The sequence below is a fragment of the Cercospora beticola genome, chromosome 5, assembly GCF_033473495.1.
Source record: "Cercospora beticola chromosome 5, complete sequence".
Lineage (NCBI taxonomy): Eukaryota > Fungi > Ascomycota > Dothideomycetes > Mycosphaerellales > Mycosphaerellaceae > Cercospora > Cercospora beticola.
The window spans coordinates 1,686,249-1,698,357 of NC_088939.1; the positions used below are offsets into that span (position 1 = coordinate 1,686,249).

At 52.4% G+C, this 12,109-nt stretch overlaps 7 protein-coding genes across 7 annotated transcripts; 1 reads left to right on the forward strand and 6 right to left on the reverse strand.

Moving 5' to 3' along the window:
• Positions 1 to 478: 478 nt before the first annotated feature.
• On the reverse strand, positions 479 to 1,023 carry RHO25_007923 (uncharacterized protein; the record flags this gene model as incomplete). Its single annotated transcript, XM_065602998.1, has 2 exons — positions 479 to 650; positions 716 to 1,023. 2 exons carry the CDS (start codon positions 1,021 to 1,023, stop codon positions 479 to 481), a joined length of 480 nt encoding a protein of 159 aa, XP_065459070.1.
• A 419-nt stretch (positions 1,024 to 1,442) lies between these two features.
• Positions 1,443 to 2,173, reverse strand: RHO25_007924 (uncharacterized protein; the record flags this gene model as incomplete). The annotated part of the gene is made up of 4 exons (XM_065602999.1): positions 1,443 to 1,651; positions 1,712 to 1,731; positions 1,789 to 1,887; positions 1,941 to 2,173. 4 exons carry the CDS (start codon positions 2,171 to 2,173, stop codon positions 1,443 to 1,445), a joined length of 561 nt encoding a protein of 186 aa, XP_065459071.1.
• Positions 2,174 to 2,645: 472 nt separating this feature from the next.
• On the reverse strand, positions 2,646 to 4,680 carry RHO25_007925 (uncharacterized protein; the record flags this gene model as incomplete). Its single annotated transcript, XM_023600090.2, has 5 exons — positions 2,646 to 3,308; positions 3,367 to 3,428; positions 3,476 to 4,132; positions 4,206 to 4,496; positions 4,554 to 4,680. 5 exons carry the CDS (start codon positions 4,678 to 4,680, stop codon positions 2,646 to 2,648), a joined length of 1,800 nt encoding a protein of 599 aa, XP_023448612.1.
• Positions 4,681 to 5,292: 612 nt separating this feature from the next.
• On the reverse strand, positions 5,293 to 6,471 carry RHO25_007926 (uncharacterized protein; the record flags this gene model as incomplete). Its single annotated transcript, XM_023600091.2, has 1 exon — positions 5,293 to 6,471. One exon carries the CDS (start codon positions 6,469 to 6,471, stop codon positions 5,293 to 5,295), a length of 1,179 nt encoding a protein of 392 aa, XP_023449177.1.
• A 1,121-nt stretch (positions 6,472 to 7,592) lies between these two features.
• RHO25_007927 (uncharacterized protein) lies at positions 7,593 to 8,939 on the forward strand (the record flags this gene model as incomplete). Its single annotated transcript, XM_023600092.2, has 1 exon — positions 7,593 to 8,939. One exon carries the CDS (start codon positions 7,593 to 7,595, stop codon positions 8,937 to 8,939), a length of 1,347 nt encoding a protein of 448 aa, XP_023449176.1.
• A 296-nt stretch (positions 8,940 to 9,235) lies between these two features.
• RHO25_007928 (uncharacterized protein) lies at positions 9,236 to 10,462 on the reverse strand (the record flags this gene model as incomplete). Its single annotated transcript, XM_023600093.2, has 1 exon — positions 9,236 to 10,462. One exon carries the CDS (start codon positions 10,460 to 10,462, stop codon positions 9,236 to 9,238), a length of 1,227 nt encoding a protein of 408 aa, XP_023448766.1.
• Positions 10,463 to 10,831: 369 nt separating this feature from the next.
• Positions 10,832 to 11,446, reverse strand: RHO25_007929 (uncharacterized protein; the record flags this gene model as incomplete). The annotated part of the gene is made up of 1 exon (XM_023600094.2): positions 10,832 to 11,446. The coding sequence occupies one exon, from the start codon at positions 11,444 to 11,446 to the stop codon at positions 10,832 to 10,834; it is 615 nt and encodes a 204-aa protein (XP_023449829.2).
• Between the last annotated feature and the right edge of the window lie 663 nt (positions 11,447 to 12,109).

Sequence of the window (12,109 nt, forward strand, 5' to 3'; positions counted from 1 at the left end):
GAACTCGTGAGTTGCAGGTGTCAGTGAGTTACCGCTAAGACCGGGTGTCAGATATCAAAAAATGCTGTTCAAGATCGGAGGGAAATGATAGCTGAAAATGGCACGGGACAAATGATATAGAGATCAGCATGTTTGCTGAAAGATACTCTAGAGGGCTCAACACGAGACTAGTGCCTATGCGCGCTCATTCTCAGCTTGTCCGTTTGCTAGCTATTCGCTGACAATCGATTACATTTTCAAAATCTATGTACCATGGTCACAGCGAACAGCAAGATGATGACTCGAATGTGTCCTCGATCTGCTTGATCCCTTGTCCAAAACTCCTTCCCTGCGGAGCAATTCGGTCACGAGATTGCAGATGCATCAGACGTCCTCTGCAGAACATGGCCCCTCCACCGCCTCTCTGACCCAAGGCAAGAACGCAATTCGTGCTCTGCGCAAGATACCCTTGAACTCGAGCCTCACTTGCATCCCTCATCTAGGCTGCGGAAAAGTTCTTCTTCTCCTTTCCCTCGCTAAAGGCGTTGTATTGTTCAGAGTTAGCCAGAATTCTTTTCTGGAAGAAGGCCCAGGTGGCCGCAGCTTTCCCCTTCTTTGCAGCGACCGACTCGGCAGCTCGAGTCGATTCCGACTTCCGCATCGACTGATACCTAGAGTCACACTGTCAGTATCAATCCATTCAGGTTGGTGGACTGAGTTCAGCTCATCGACGTACATGTCAAAAACGTCCGAGCCTCCCCTCATGAAGATGTCGATGTTCCGTAAAGGCGCCTGGCATTCCACACATTTGATCTCAGTAGCATTGGTCTTCTGCTGCTTCTGGGACGCAGCGTGGGCTGTTGCGACCTCGAGCTGGAGGTATTTGAGCCAGCAGCAATTGCAGACGCTGACGTTGTGTTTGCAAGGCGATTCGTTGCCTCGACTATGGGGGTGTTGGGGAAGTAGAAAGTGCTTTGGTTCTTGGTCACCGCATTGGGTGCAGCTTCCTGCCTTCATTGCAAAGAAGGGCTTTCCAGAAGACATGATCGAGAAGGGGCGGGATGGGTCAGGACTGAGTTGTGTGGGTAATGATTTCGGTCGGTGACACAGAATGGAGATATTTGAGGAATGGGATCAGACGGAGCACGTGAGGACGGTGAAGGGCCAAGATAGTGAAGGACAGGGACAGTCATGGGTGTCTGATCGACTGAGTCCAAGTGAGCAGCTCAGATTGTGAACAACTCATGCTTCGTTCCGTTCATTAGGTCTTGGACAATTCTGTCTCGAAGTTCTATGCTCGCCTTCATTCTGCTGGCTTCAAGCCTATGCACCGCATAGTGCAGTGCAGCTCGTATCGTCAAATCAGCGAACCTGAGAGCCGTCGATGACTCAAATGAGTAGCATCCAGCTCAAGCACTGTATCTCACACCTCGGATATCTCTCCTCGTCACCTCTGAGCAGGGTCAAACAATCGCCCATCCCTCAGACATCTCATCGCCAACAACCGCCTCTGCCTCATGCGCAAACAACGTCTCATCACTCTCATCTGCGAGCGAACCTCCCTTCCTCAACGGACAGAACAGCTTGTGCATGCAAAAACCAGCAATAGCGGAATCGAAGGGCTCAATCGCAGCGAGGCAAAGCCAGCAGAAGTCGTGGCCGCATTCGGGACCTATGGAAGAGAACCGTCAGTATTTGGCTTTCCATGATTCGGTGACAATCTGGTACGTACAAATGGTGTGTTCTGAGTCGCTATTTGACAGTCAGTTGCTTGCATAGCAGCAATTGTATTCACAGAACAAAACAAACCTCTCCTTCTTCACAACTTCCGCACACCCAATACTCGGACAAACCTTACTCGGCGCCAAACCAAGAGTCGCGGTATTCAAGTGATTGACCTTAGTGAGCCTACCTCGAGTCAGCTCCAATATCTCTTCTCTAATCGCACTCGTAACACCAACTTGAAGAATGTCTCCGGCGACACCCTCTTGGAGATCTCCTGCTCGCTAAGAACATGGCTGCATCCAGGCTGAATGCATTCGATAGGCTTCGAGCTCGTTTTGAGGCATTGTAGAATGTACGACTCCCAGCACTTTGGGCACGCGAATTCCTTGTGGCGACAGGTGAAGAACGCGGCCTCGTAGGCCGCGCGGTGCGGAGGGTCTGCACTGTAGCAGACGATGCAGCAACCCATCTTGGTAGCCGGTGCAAATCGTGTTGCAAGAATGTCGAAGGGCCGACTGTAGGAGCTCGAGTGCAACTTATAGCGGGCACAGACTTTAGTAATAACGTTAGCCGGATTGAGCTTGTGATGGGTGAATAGGACTTGAGTCGGCCGGCTCGAAGCAATCAAGCCCTCGCACCATTCACTACTGAGATGCTGTTCGATTAGACGTGTGCTGCGCGCCGATCAGGGCTTAGTTCTACTCCCATGCTGCATTCCCACTTATCTGTCCTACGAAGGGTATCATAGATGTTTGCTCTCGTGCTCCCTCTAGCTTTCTCTCTCGCCTCTCTGTCGCCCAATGCCCCGCTCAATCCCAACAATGCAAGGGAATCAATGCCAAATGTACAAAAGGGGCGCCACGTTCATTTCCTACTCGTCTCAGCCCTCTCCATCTCTTTCGCCTCATCTTCTCTTTTGCGGGTTTGTTCTTCGCATGCCTTCACTGCAAATGCAAAAACTTCTTCGTATTTTCGTAAACCACATACGTGATACTGACCGCCGGCACCACTTTCAACAAGTTCGGCGTCAGTCCTTTGAACAAGCCTCGCACTCCCTCTCCCTGGATTGTTTGCCTTGTGACATCCATCATACCGGTATATGTCCTAGGGTGGCTGATCGTTCCTTGGGATTGTAGCCTCGTACGGAGTAAATTCAAGGGATACACGATGCTAGCTCCGAATGCGCCCGAGAATCCGCCCATGAGAGCTAATGTGAAATTGTTGGGCAGAGCATCTTCGTCGTGTTTGAGATTCGGGTTTTTGGCGCGGTTGCGCGCAATGACGCGCTTTTTGAGGGTTTCGAACACACTAAGGTCGATGGCGGCGTAGGGGAACATCCCGACCAGTCCCATAGGCAGGCCGCGGTAGAAAGCCACGATGCCGTTGCGCGCCCACATCTTCTTTGCGGTGTGCATGATGAGGCGGGTGCCGTGTTCGCCTCCTGCAACGGTTTCGCATTGCATTTGGAACTTGAGCGTGTCGAGTGGGTAGACCGTAGCTTGTGCAATCATGCCGGCAATACCGCCAGCTGCGAACATGGACGAGGACTTGATTTGTTTGGGATCGTTGTGCCCTTCAAGTTTGGCAATGGCTCGTTTGGATGCCTGTGAGGATGTTTAGTAAATTCGCCGAAACGGCTCGAAGAATGCGCAAAAATCATACCTCGTACGCGCCAAACTTGACAGAAGATTCGGGCATGACCTTGATAACATTCAGGCCGTTACCTGCGCTATTAGTGGGGACCCCGCATGGTGTAAGATTATTCACTCACCAGCAAACAGACTACGCATGCCGCCTGCAGCCCACAAATGCTGACACGCATTCCAGAGTGTCCTAACACCATGTTGCGCAGCGCTCAGCGGTTTCGCAGACTTGACAGCATTGATGGTATCCTCCGCATTCCCCGTCTGCGCAATCAGGTATACTTTTAACCGATCGAGCGGCGCGGTTGCGGTTCGCGAGGTAATACCTGACAGGCCGCCCGCCAGGAAGTAGCCTACATCCGGCACGAAATCCATTAGCTTCGATGGACGTACTGCGCGCTGCACAACTTGATCATCCCCCTGCTGCTGCTCTTGATGCAACATTTCTTTCCTCCGCGCTGGCTTGACGGGGATGTGCGGGTCGGTATCTGTCATGTCTTCATCGTCCAATGAAGGATACTGTAGTTGCGGTCTTGATTCGCTGCCCTCCCACATAGAGATGGGCGAAGTATTGCTGCCGCCGGCATGCGATTGTGCCGGCTTGACCAGCTGAAGTATTGCGCCAAAAAGCGAACGCTTGAGAAATGTGAGGGTCGTACCTAGACCTTGTAATGCCTCGTCGCTTAGGTGCACGTCACCCTCGGAGGTCAATTTGGTGGTGTTTTGGTAATATGATATAACAGCGCCAAGTCCAGGCGAGCTGGCTGGGATAAATAAGAGAAAGTCTGGAGCAGAATGTCAGTTCACGGTCCTCGTAGGGGACATAAGTTCTGTGTCTCCTTGTTGCATTATGCCTACCGCGCCATTCGTTGAAATCAATAGTTCCATCGCGATCTTTGTCGATGTAGCTGAAGAACCTGTCCAGTCGTGCAGAGGAGACTGCCACACCGGCTCTTTCAAAAGCAGATGACAGCTCTCCCTTGTCCAGTTTCCCACTATGGTCTTTATCGATGGACTGGAAGAGCTGCCAGAGCTCTTTCTCGGTTTCGGTGCAAAAGCGGCAGAACTCATCGTAGCTGATCTTGCCGTCGTGATCGATGTCGCACGCGGTCAGCATGTCCTTGATCATGTTGTCTGCATCTTTGAGTGCTATCGCCATGCATGTTAGCATATTATCACGGTCTTTTCTGGATTCCTGTCGCGTACGGTGGTTGGCGGCAACCAAGCCTCGTTTGAGTGCTTCGAAGTCGAGGGTGCCTTTCCGCTTCGTATCGAGCTTCAGCCATAGCGAGCGCAGGCGGGCCTCCCTCTGCGCCTGCGACTCGCCATCCATATCCGTCAGTCCGGGTGTTAGCTGGATCTTGAGCGTGGGAGCATTGCAAGCGCCCGAGGCTGTCCTGTGGTCCGAGAGGCGCGTATCTCGTTCGCGATCGGAGGGCGGGGAGGTGTCGGTGACCTCGTGCGCGGTCTGTGGAGGGTGCGGTGGGGATGTCGTCGCCTCGGAAGATGTAGGATGGGCGGGTTCGCGTGATGTGGAAGCTATGTGCTAGGTAGGTCCCATAGCTCGGCTCTGCGCAGAGATATGCTTTGAGCGGGCAGTGCACTCCGGCGTCGCAGGAGTTGCGCAGGGCAGGGAGGAGGACGTCGAACTTGCTGCGGACGCAGGTACAAGGAATAGGCGCGCGTGGTGTGGTGTCGAAAGGGGTGGTGTGAGGGTGAGCGCCAGGTTGTGTGCATTTTCTAATGACGTCTCATTGGAGCAGCCGCATTTTGTACCTTTTTGCTTACTCATGCCCATACGGACACCTATAACGAACCAACGCTCCTCCCATGGTAATGCTCGCCTTGACTCACACACCACAAATACACACCATGCACAAGAGTCGTAAGAATGGGTGAACATGCATCATAAGACATTACTTTTGGCAATAGCTCGCGCTTACTGCTACCCCCAGTTGTACTGGTAAGCATACATCGTAAAACTGCTAAAGCCCCCTTCCTCGCCTCCCAAGTACCACTTTTTACCTTCTCTCTGCGTAGATCGACCCCCTGCAGCTCCAGCATATGTGCATGTCAGCGGACAAGCAGCATGCGGATTCGCTTCGTCCATGCTACGCTCGAACGTGCAGCTCAGTGGTACGCGGTCGTCCGTCAGCTTTTCGGCCGACGTGAAATGTACCGCATTGGCATTATTTCCAGCCTCGACTTTCACATTCCCAACGAGGGAGTAGGGTGGGAAGTCCGCGACGTTGTCAAAGTATTGCGAGACGAGCCTAGTGCCGTTGAGTGCAAAATACGACGAAGAGCAGTCCGCCTCGCCACCAAATGATGCTTGCACATCATGACTAAGAGCTTCGTAGGACCACGCCCATCCGTTTTCTGGGTTCAATCGATAATCTGGCCCAGAGGCAATCTTGAAAGGTCCGTGGATGACTTCAGTTTCCACAGCAGAAATTGATTTGGTCACCGTAGCCCCATGTGTTGGAGTGATCGTAACTGTGGCCGTTGTCATGGTTCTGGTAAGCCGACGAGTCTGCTTTCCAGCCGCAGTGATAGTGATTGTCGATGTTGGAGCACCAGATTTCGTTATGGTCTTCGTGATAGTCCCCGCAGGCACGCTCAAGCATTTACAGGCTGCACTCAGATTCGCAAGAGCGCTATAGGCCGTGAAGCATGCTGGCCTAGATTCGAGAGGTGGGGCGGTATTGATGCTCCTCCCCTTATCACACGTGGCGGGCGCTATAGGGCAGGATGTAAGTGGCTGTAGAGTGGTGGTTGTTGATATGCTTGTTGTAACCGTGATCGTGCTAGTTTTGGTGACACCTTCCAACAGAGTAATTGTTTGTGCGACCCTCGTGGTTACCGGATATGCCAAGTAGGTCCTTGTCGAAGTCGTCTTGGTCGCTGTCTTGATGACGCGATCTATTGTCTTGCTGACTGTAATTGTGGGAATATTCAAGAATGCTGAACAGTAGGCCGACGCAGCTCGCGGTTCCTTGGCCGCACGGAAAAGTGCATTATCGCAGAATAATCCAGACTCCTGCAAGACCTTCTGCTCGCCCTGACCAAATAAAGGAGAGGCAAAAACGCTAACAAATAAAGTGCTTAGAATGAAAAAGTGCATGATGAAGGAATGACTGAAGGAAGAAAATGGCGAGGATTGAGAGAGTGAATGGGTCAAGGGCAAGGGAAGATGTCCATGATGAAGAGACTGGACGGTGAAGTGAGAAAACCTACCACGAACACGAGGTGTCGTGGAGAAGACTGGAGTGTGCAGGCCGTGTTTAGCAGAGGGGATAGTCGTCGATACCCGATTCGGTCGTGGCGTGACGCCTCCTCATCTTGTTGGCTTCCTTTAGCGCTGTACATTTGGCGTGTCGCGGCAGTCGGCAACGTGTGGGAGACGGGCCCAGACCCCGCCAAGTCGTATTTTTGCTGTCCAAGGTCTCGGGTCCTCGCGCTATAAGACAAAGAGGTGAGCGCGTTGTCTCGAGATGGTTCCTGTTGACCCGTTCCTCTGGCCGCCGATGGCCTGTAAGGCTGGTGTTGACGCGTCGTTGGCGTCTCTACGCGTCGGTGCTGGAGATGGGCCAATGTATGAGGACGCCACGACGGCCGCCGCAATATCGCAACGATATTCATCCTCTGGCCACACCGAGACACGATTGATGAGCGCAAAGTGCAGTGGGATGCACCGGTAGATAGGGGGCCTGGAAACGATCAGAGCAACATCAGAACCAGCAGAACCAGCAATGAAGGCAACGGCCGGAAGAACAGTTCCTCCGTAACACCACAGCGCCTAAGTTACCGGGACCGAACAGGTTGACAGGGATACCATCGACCTCGCCTATCGTGCTGCCCTCCTCGCCTGTCGTGCTGGCCATCACAAAACGAGTCTTCATCTTCTCACGTCCCGAGAATGCTCGCCGATATCATTCTTCCCATATTTCAGCTGACTTGTAGCCCGAGCAATTTGCTGTATGCAGATCGTCAGCCGCTGCCGATCGCCGGAACAACACGCTTCGTCTCGTCCTCCAGATCCAGATGACGCTGACTACGCAGAAGGCAGGCGACAGAGCGTGCAATCATTGCAAGCATATCCTCGTGTCGAAGTTGGAGTAAGAAGGCTCGAGAATCCGGCGTTGCCGCCTACCAGCTCCCCTTCATCCCATCACTACTCCGGCAGGCATATAAGCCATCATCACTTCCCATTTTGACACCGTACGGCCTTGCAAGACAGGCACTATGGCGGGTGAAATGCCATTTCACGTCGCCATTGTGGGCGGCGGTCTCTGCGGCATTACTCTTGGCATAGCTCTGCAAAGACACAACATCAACTTCACGCTCTACGAATCCCGCAGCTCGTTTACAGAAATCGGTGCTGGAATCAACTTTGGTCCATCAGCCCTCCGCTGTCTTCGTCTCATCGACTCATCTTTGGGCGAAAAAGTCCTCAAGCTCGCCACCAGGAATCCTCCACCTCACGAGGAGATATGGAGCTTCTTCCGCTACGGTGCACCATGGGGCGATCATGCCGATGGTGAGATCTTCCACGAGATTCCCAGCCCTCCCACCGGCAACATGACCCTTCATCGTCAAGAACTACTTTCCCTCCTCGCTGAAGAAATGGGCCCTGGACATGCCGAATTCAACAAAAAGCTCGCTTCGTTTTCACAGACTTCATCTCACGTCACGGTTAACTTCACCGACAACACCTCCGTGACCACCAACCTCCTCATCGCCTGCGATGGCATCCACTCCAAGGTTCGAGCCTGCATGTTCGGCCCTGACAGCCCCCTTAGCAAGCCCAAGTTCAACGCTAGTGGAGCGTACAGAGCCCTCATTCCAATGGACGCCGCCATCTCCGTCCTGGGCGAATCTGCCCGCCTGAGCTCCATCTCATTCGGGCCCGGCGGCTATCTGATTACGTATCCAGTATCAAATGGCACAAAACTCAATTGTGGTGCCTGGACGTCCCGTTGCGAAGGAACAGAAGGCGAATGGCCGCACGACGAGTGGGTAGTCCCTAACCAGGGTGAACAATTCAAACGCGATTTCGGAAATTTCGGTCCCAGAGCGCAGAAGATTTTATCCTTTTTCGACCCCAATCCCGATTTCTGGGCCACCCATCATCATACTCATCAGCCCGAATCCGGATTCACCGATGGCTTGGTCCTCCTCATTGGGGATGCGGCACATTCTATGCCCCCTCACCAAGGAGCCGGGGCATCTCAAGCAATCGAAGACGCGTACGTTCTATCTGGAGTCCTGGCACATGTACCATCCGTCTCTTCGAGCGTCTCGTTGTCAAAGAAATTGAAAGCCGCTCTGCAATCCGTCGACAAAATTCGTGCTCCGAGGGCAAATCGCGTGCATCAACTCTCACATCAGGCAGGAGAAGAGTCTTTCAACTTTTGGGACCTCAAACTAGAAGGTGAAGAATTGAAAGAGTGGTGTCGGGAGAAAGAACAGAGGTTGAACTGGATCTGGCAGGAGGATATGGAGAAAGAGGCGGATGAGGGAAAGCAGATTTTGAGAGACAAATTGAAAGAGTTGGAGGGAAATGACGAGCTTAAGGCTGAATCAGGCTGATTTAAACGATGAGTGAAGAAAGACATTCATGGGAATTCTGTGATGGATGACGAGATAGATGTTTGATGAAGATTACGCTGTTGATGATGATGCATATAAGGCTATAAAGTGAATCAAGAAACCGCTTATTAAACTCAATGCTTCAAGTCGCTAAATTCAATGCCCCAAATCGCAAAATGCCCATTATGCCTGTATTCTCCCACTGCTTTTCTGCAATTATGCTCGTCGCCGAGTCAAGTTGTTGTAAGGTAGACATGAACAGATGTCGAGGTCCCAGACCAATGCCATAAATGCTCTCATGCTTTCCTCTTCACCGCATTCGAACGCGTCCATCCAACGACTGAAAGGCCGGTTTCGTCAACAATCACATCGTGCAAGGAGATTTTCTGCTGTCGTCGTGGAGCTGGCTTTTCCAGTGAACGGCGACGAGCACGGGACTTTTTGTCAACCTGCGAGTGCCTAACGTAGTTCGAGAGCTTGCGCTTTTTGCCGCGGGGCTTCTTGGTTGAATGAAATCCGAGATGATTTACAGGCCGTTGAGGAGATGGAGACCGTTTCTTCTTCTCTTTCTGTTGCCAGCCCACAAAAGACAGGCCAGCTTCGTCGACGATGGGTTGCGGGAGGAGAGATGCCTTCCTCGTGTCCGGCGAATCAACTGTCTTGGATTGTGGTGCCCAGCGAACAAATGATAGTCCCGTGTCATCCAGAACAGGCTGCATCATATGCTGTTGAGCACCAGATTGGCCCAGCTCGCCAGCAGCACCTTTCCGCAAAACATCGATTTGATCTGTATCCTCCACCGCTTCCGCCTCCGGGGTCTTCGTATCCCTCGGACTGATCTCGCCCGCGTTCCTTTCAAGCCTCTTCCTCTCGCTCCTGATCACCCACCTTTCCTTCCAATCCTCCGGCGAAAACTTCCACTCCTCCAAGATCTTCACCTGTCTGTACCAGACTTTCAATTTCACATCGTAGCACCACTCCTGCGTAAAACCTTTCCTGACTTCCCCATGGGCACAACCAAGCTTCGAATAATAAGGATCATTATGCGTCTCCCACCACTGCTTCTCTTCCTCGCTCTCGTAGAACTGTGCGGGCATACCATTGCTCACGAAGTCCCAAGGCGAGTAACGCGGTGGAATGACGCCCGCACATGCGCGGAGATAGGCTTTGTGCATTAGAACGCCGCCTTCCTCGGCCCAGTGAGGTTTCTCCAGGAGATAGGAGAGCCTAATATCCTTCCATTCAGTATTGCCGGTGGGCGAGAGGAAGTCGATGCCGATCGGTGATAGTTTTGGGACCTTGTTGCGGTGATGTTGATTGAGGCGTCGGAGATTCTGTTCTGTGAGCGAACGCTTGCGTTTGAGTGTCCAGATACGCGATCCTTCTGGGGTGGTTTCGTGTGTATATTCCTTGTAGATGCCGGACTCTGCTATCCTGTTGAGAGCTGCAAGTTCTGCCTTGTATACTTGCTCGACAGGCGTCAAGTGTGTTGACACTCTGCTGTGACCTTCTTGCATCGTCATATTCAATGCAGGCGCTACTTTTTGGAACAGCAGATTATCGTACTCTCGTTTCCGTTGATCCTTGGAGTGATTTGGGCTGTAAGTATATTCAATGCAGCAAGAAGCTCTTCCAAAGCAGGTGTCGTGCTGAGGCCGACCAGACCAACATTGAAATTGCTAACTCCTGCCATGCGACTGCCACGCGGATTCTTTTTACGGGATCAAAGAAACGCATGTCTCAGACAAAGGAGCGAAAACTGTCATCAATCCTGATTCCGAGGTCCAAGAGTAAAGGCAGGGTGCACTGCAAGCACAAAGAATTCGCCGTTGGATGAGACAATGAACCCACAGCTTCAGCCATGCGAGAGACATACTCTGCACTCCTCAAGCTTAGAATGTTCTGAAGGCCACTGAATTGCTCCTGGACTGCAGAACCAGGTCACACCGCCGAATAGCGTCCGCCGAGCTTGTGATGTCTAATTCATCCCGTAGAGGTTCAACCTCGATTGCAGCGCCTCGAATTTGAAAGCGACGTAAATCGTTCTGCGACTCGTCGAATAGCTCCATGAGCATCTTCTTGTTCACCGACAGTTTCACAGATTTCACTCGCTTAACAAACCCGTCGAGCTCTCGTTTTCGTTTTCGATTTTGAGGAAGTGGCGGAAAGTATGGGTTATGCTGGTTCGTCGGTCTGACGCAACAGGTGAGTGCCGTGACCGTAGGGCTTGGATCAGGCGTCTGCTCCATCGAATCTGCATGCAGAAGCGGGTGCTTGTCTTCCATCAACTCGGTCGTGACGGTGGCCACATGTTTCTCGGACCGACGTCTAGCGATTGATCCAGCAGAAGGTGTTGCTATCGAGAACTCCTTTTGGGTAATGTTGCAGACAGGCAGACTGTCGGATCTGGATCGCGGTTTTGCTTTGGGCTTGGCATCCCTACCCTTCGTCTTTGGGAGACGGTTCGTGGCATCGCCCAACGCCTTGATTTGAGTGAAGAGCCGCATTTTGTTGCAGCTCACATAATCGATTACATTATGGTCGAACATTGGAAGGCAAAGAATATGAGAATATGAAGGCGGTTGCCATCGTGTTGCCATAGTAATATATCAAGCTGAAGTACGAAGCCCTGTACAGGGATGTCGTGTTGAGGACAAACGCTGCTGGGCTCACCGCTGGGACTGAGCGCGTAGACTTTGCACTTTTCTCCCAATTGGGCTCTCGCGTTGCTGCCTCCGCCGACAAGATCGAGACAGCTTTGACGTGGCGCAGCATCACACGCGCTGTATCTTGAAATGGGGTGTGCTTTTGTCGCGGATGGCGCGTCTCTGCATGCTGGATCTGAGATCTGTACTTACCATTCAGGTGCTAGAGTTTGATGTGCCGCCCGTGACAGCTAACATCAGGCCGTGCCGATCTATAGCAGCGCTCTTATGCCGCATCGATTTCATAGTGCATCCGCGAAGTCGGATACCTGGCAACATATAGGCCCGCAGTGCAGCGCATACCACAGCGCCTATCGTCATGGGAAGCAGATCACGCACTGCCAACGTTCCCAATGGAGTCTTGGCGCGCTTGCTGTGGTTGCCCAGAGAGACGAGTTCAGGATATCCATGAGTGCTCGCATGAATTGCGCATGAGTGAGCACTTCGTATTGTGTAATAGCAACC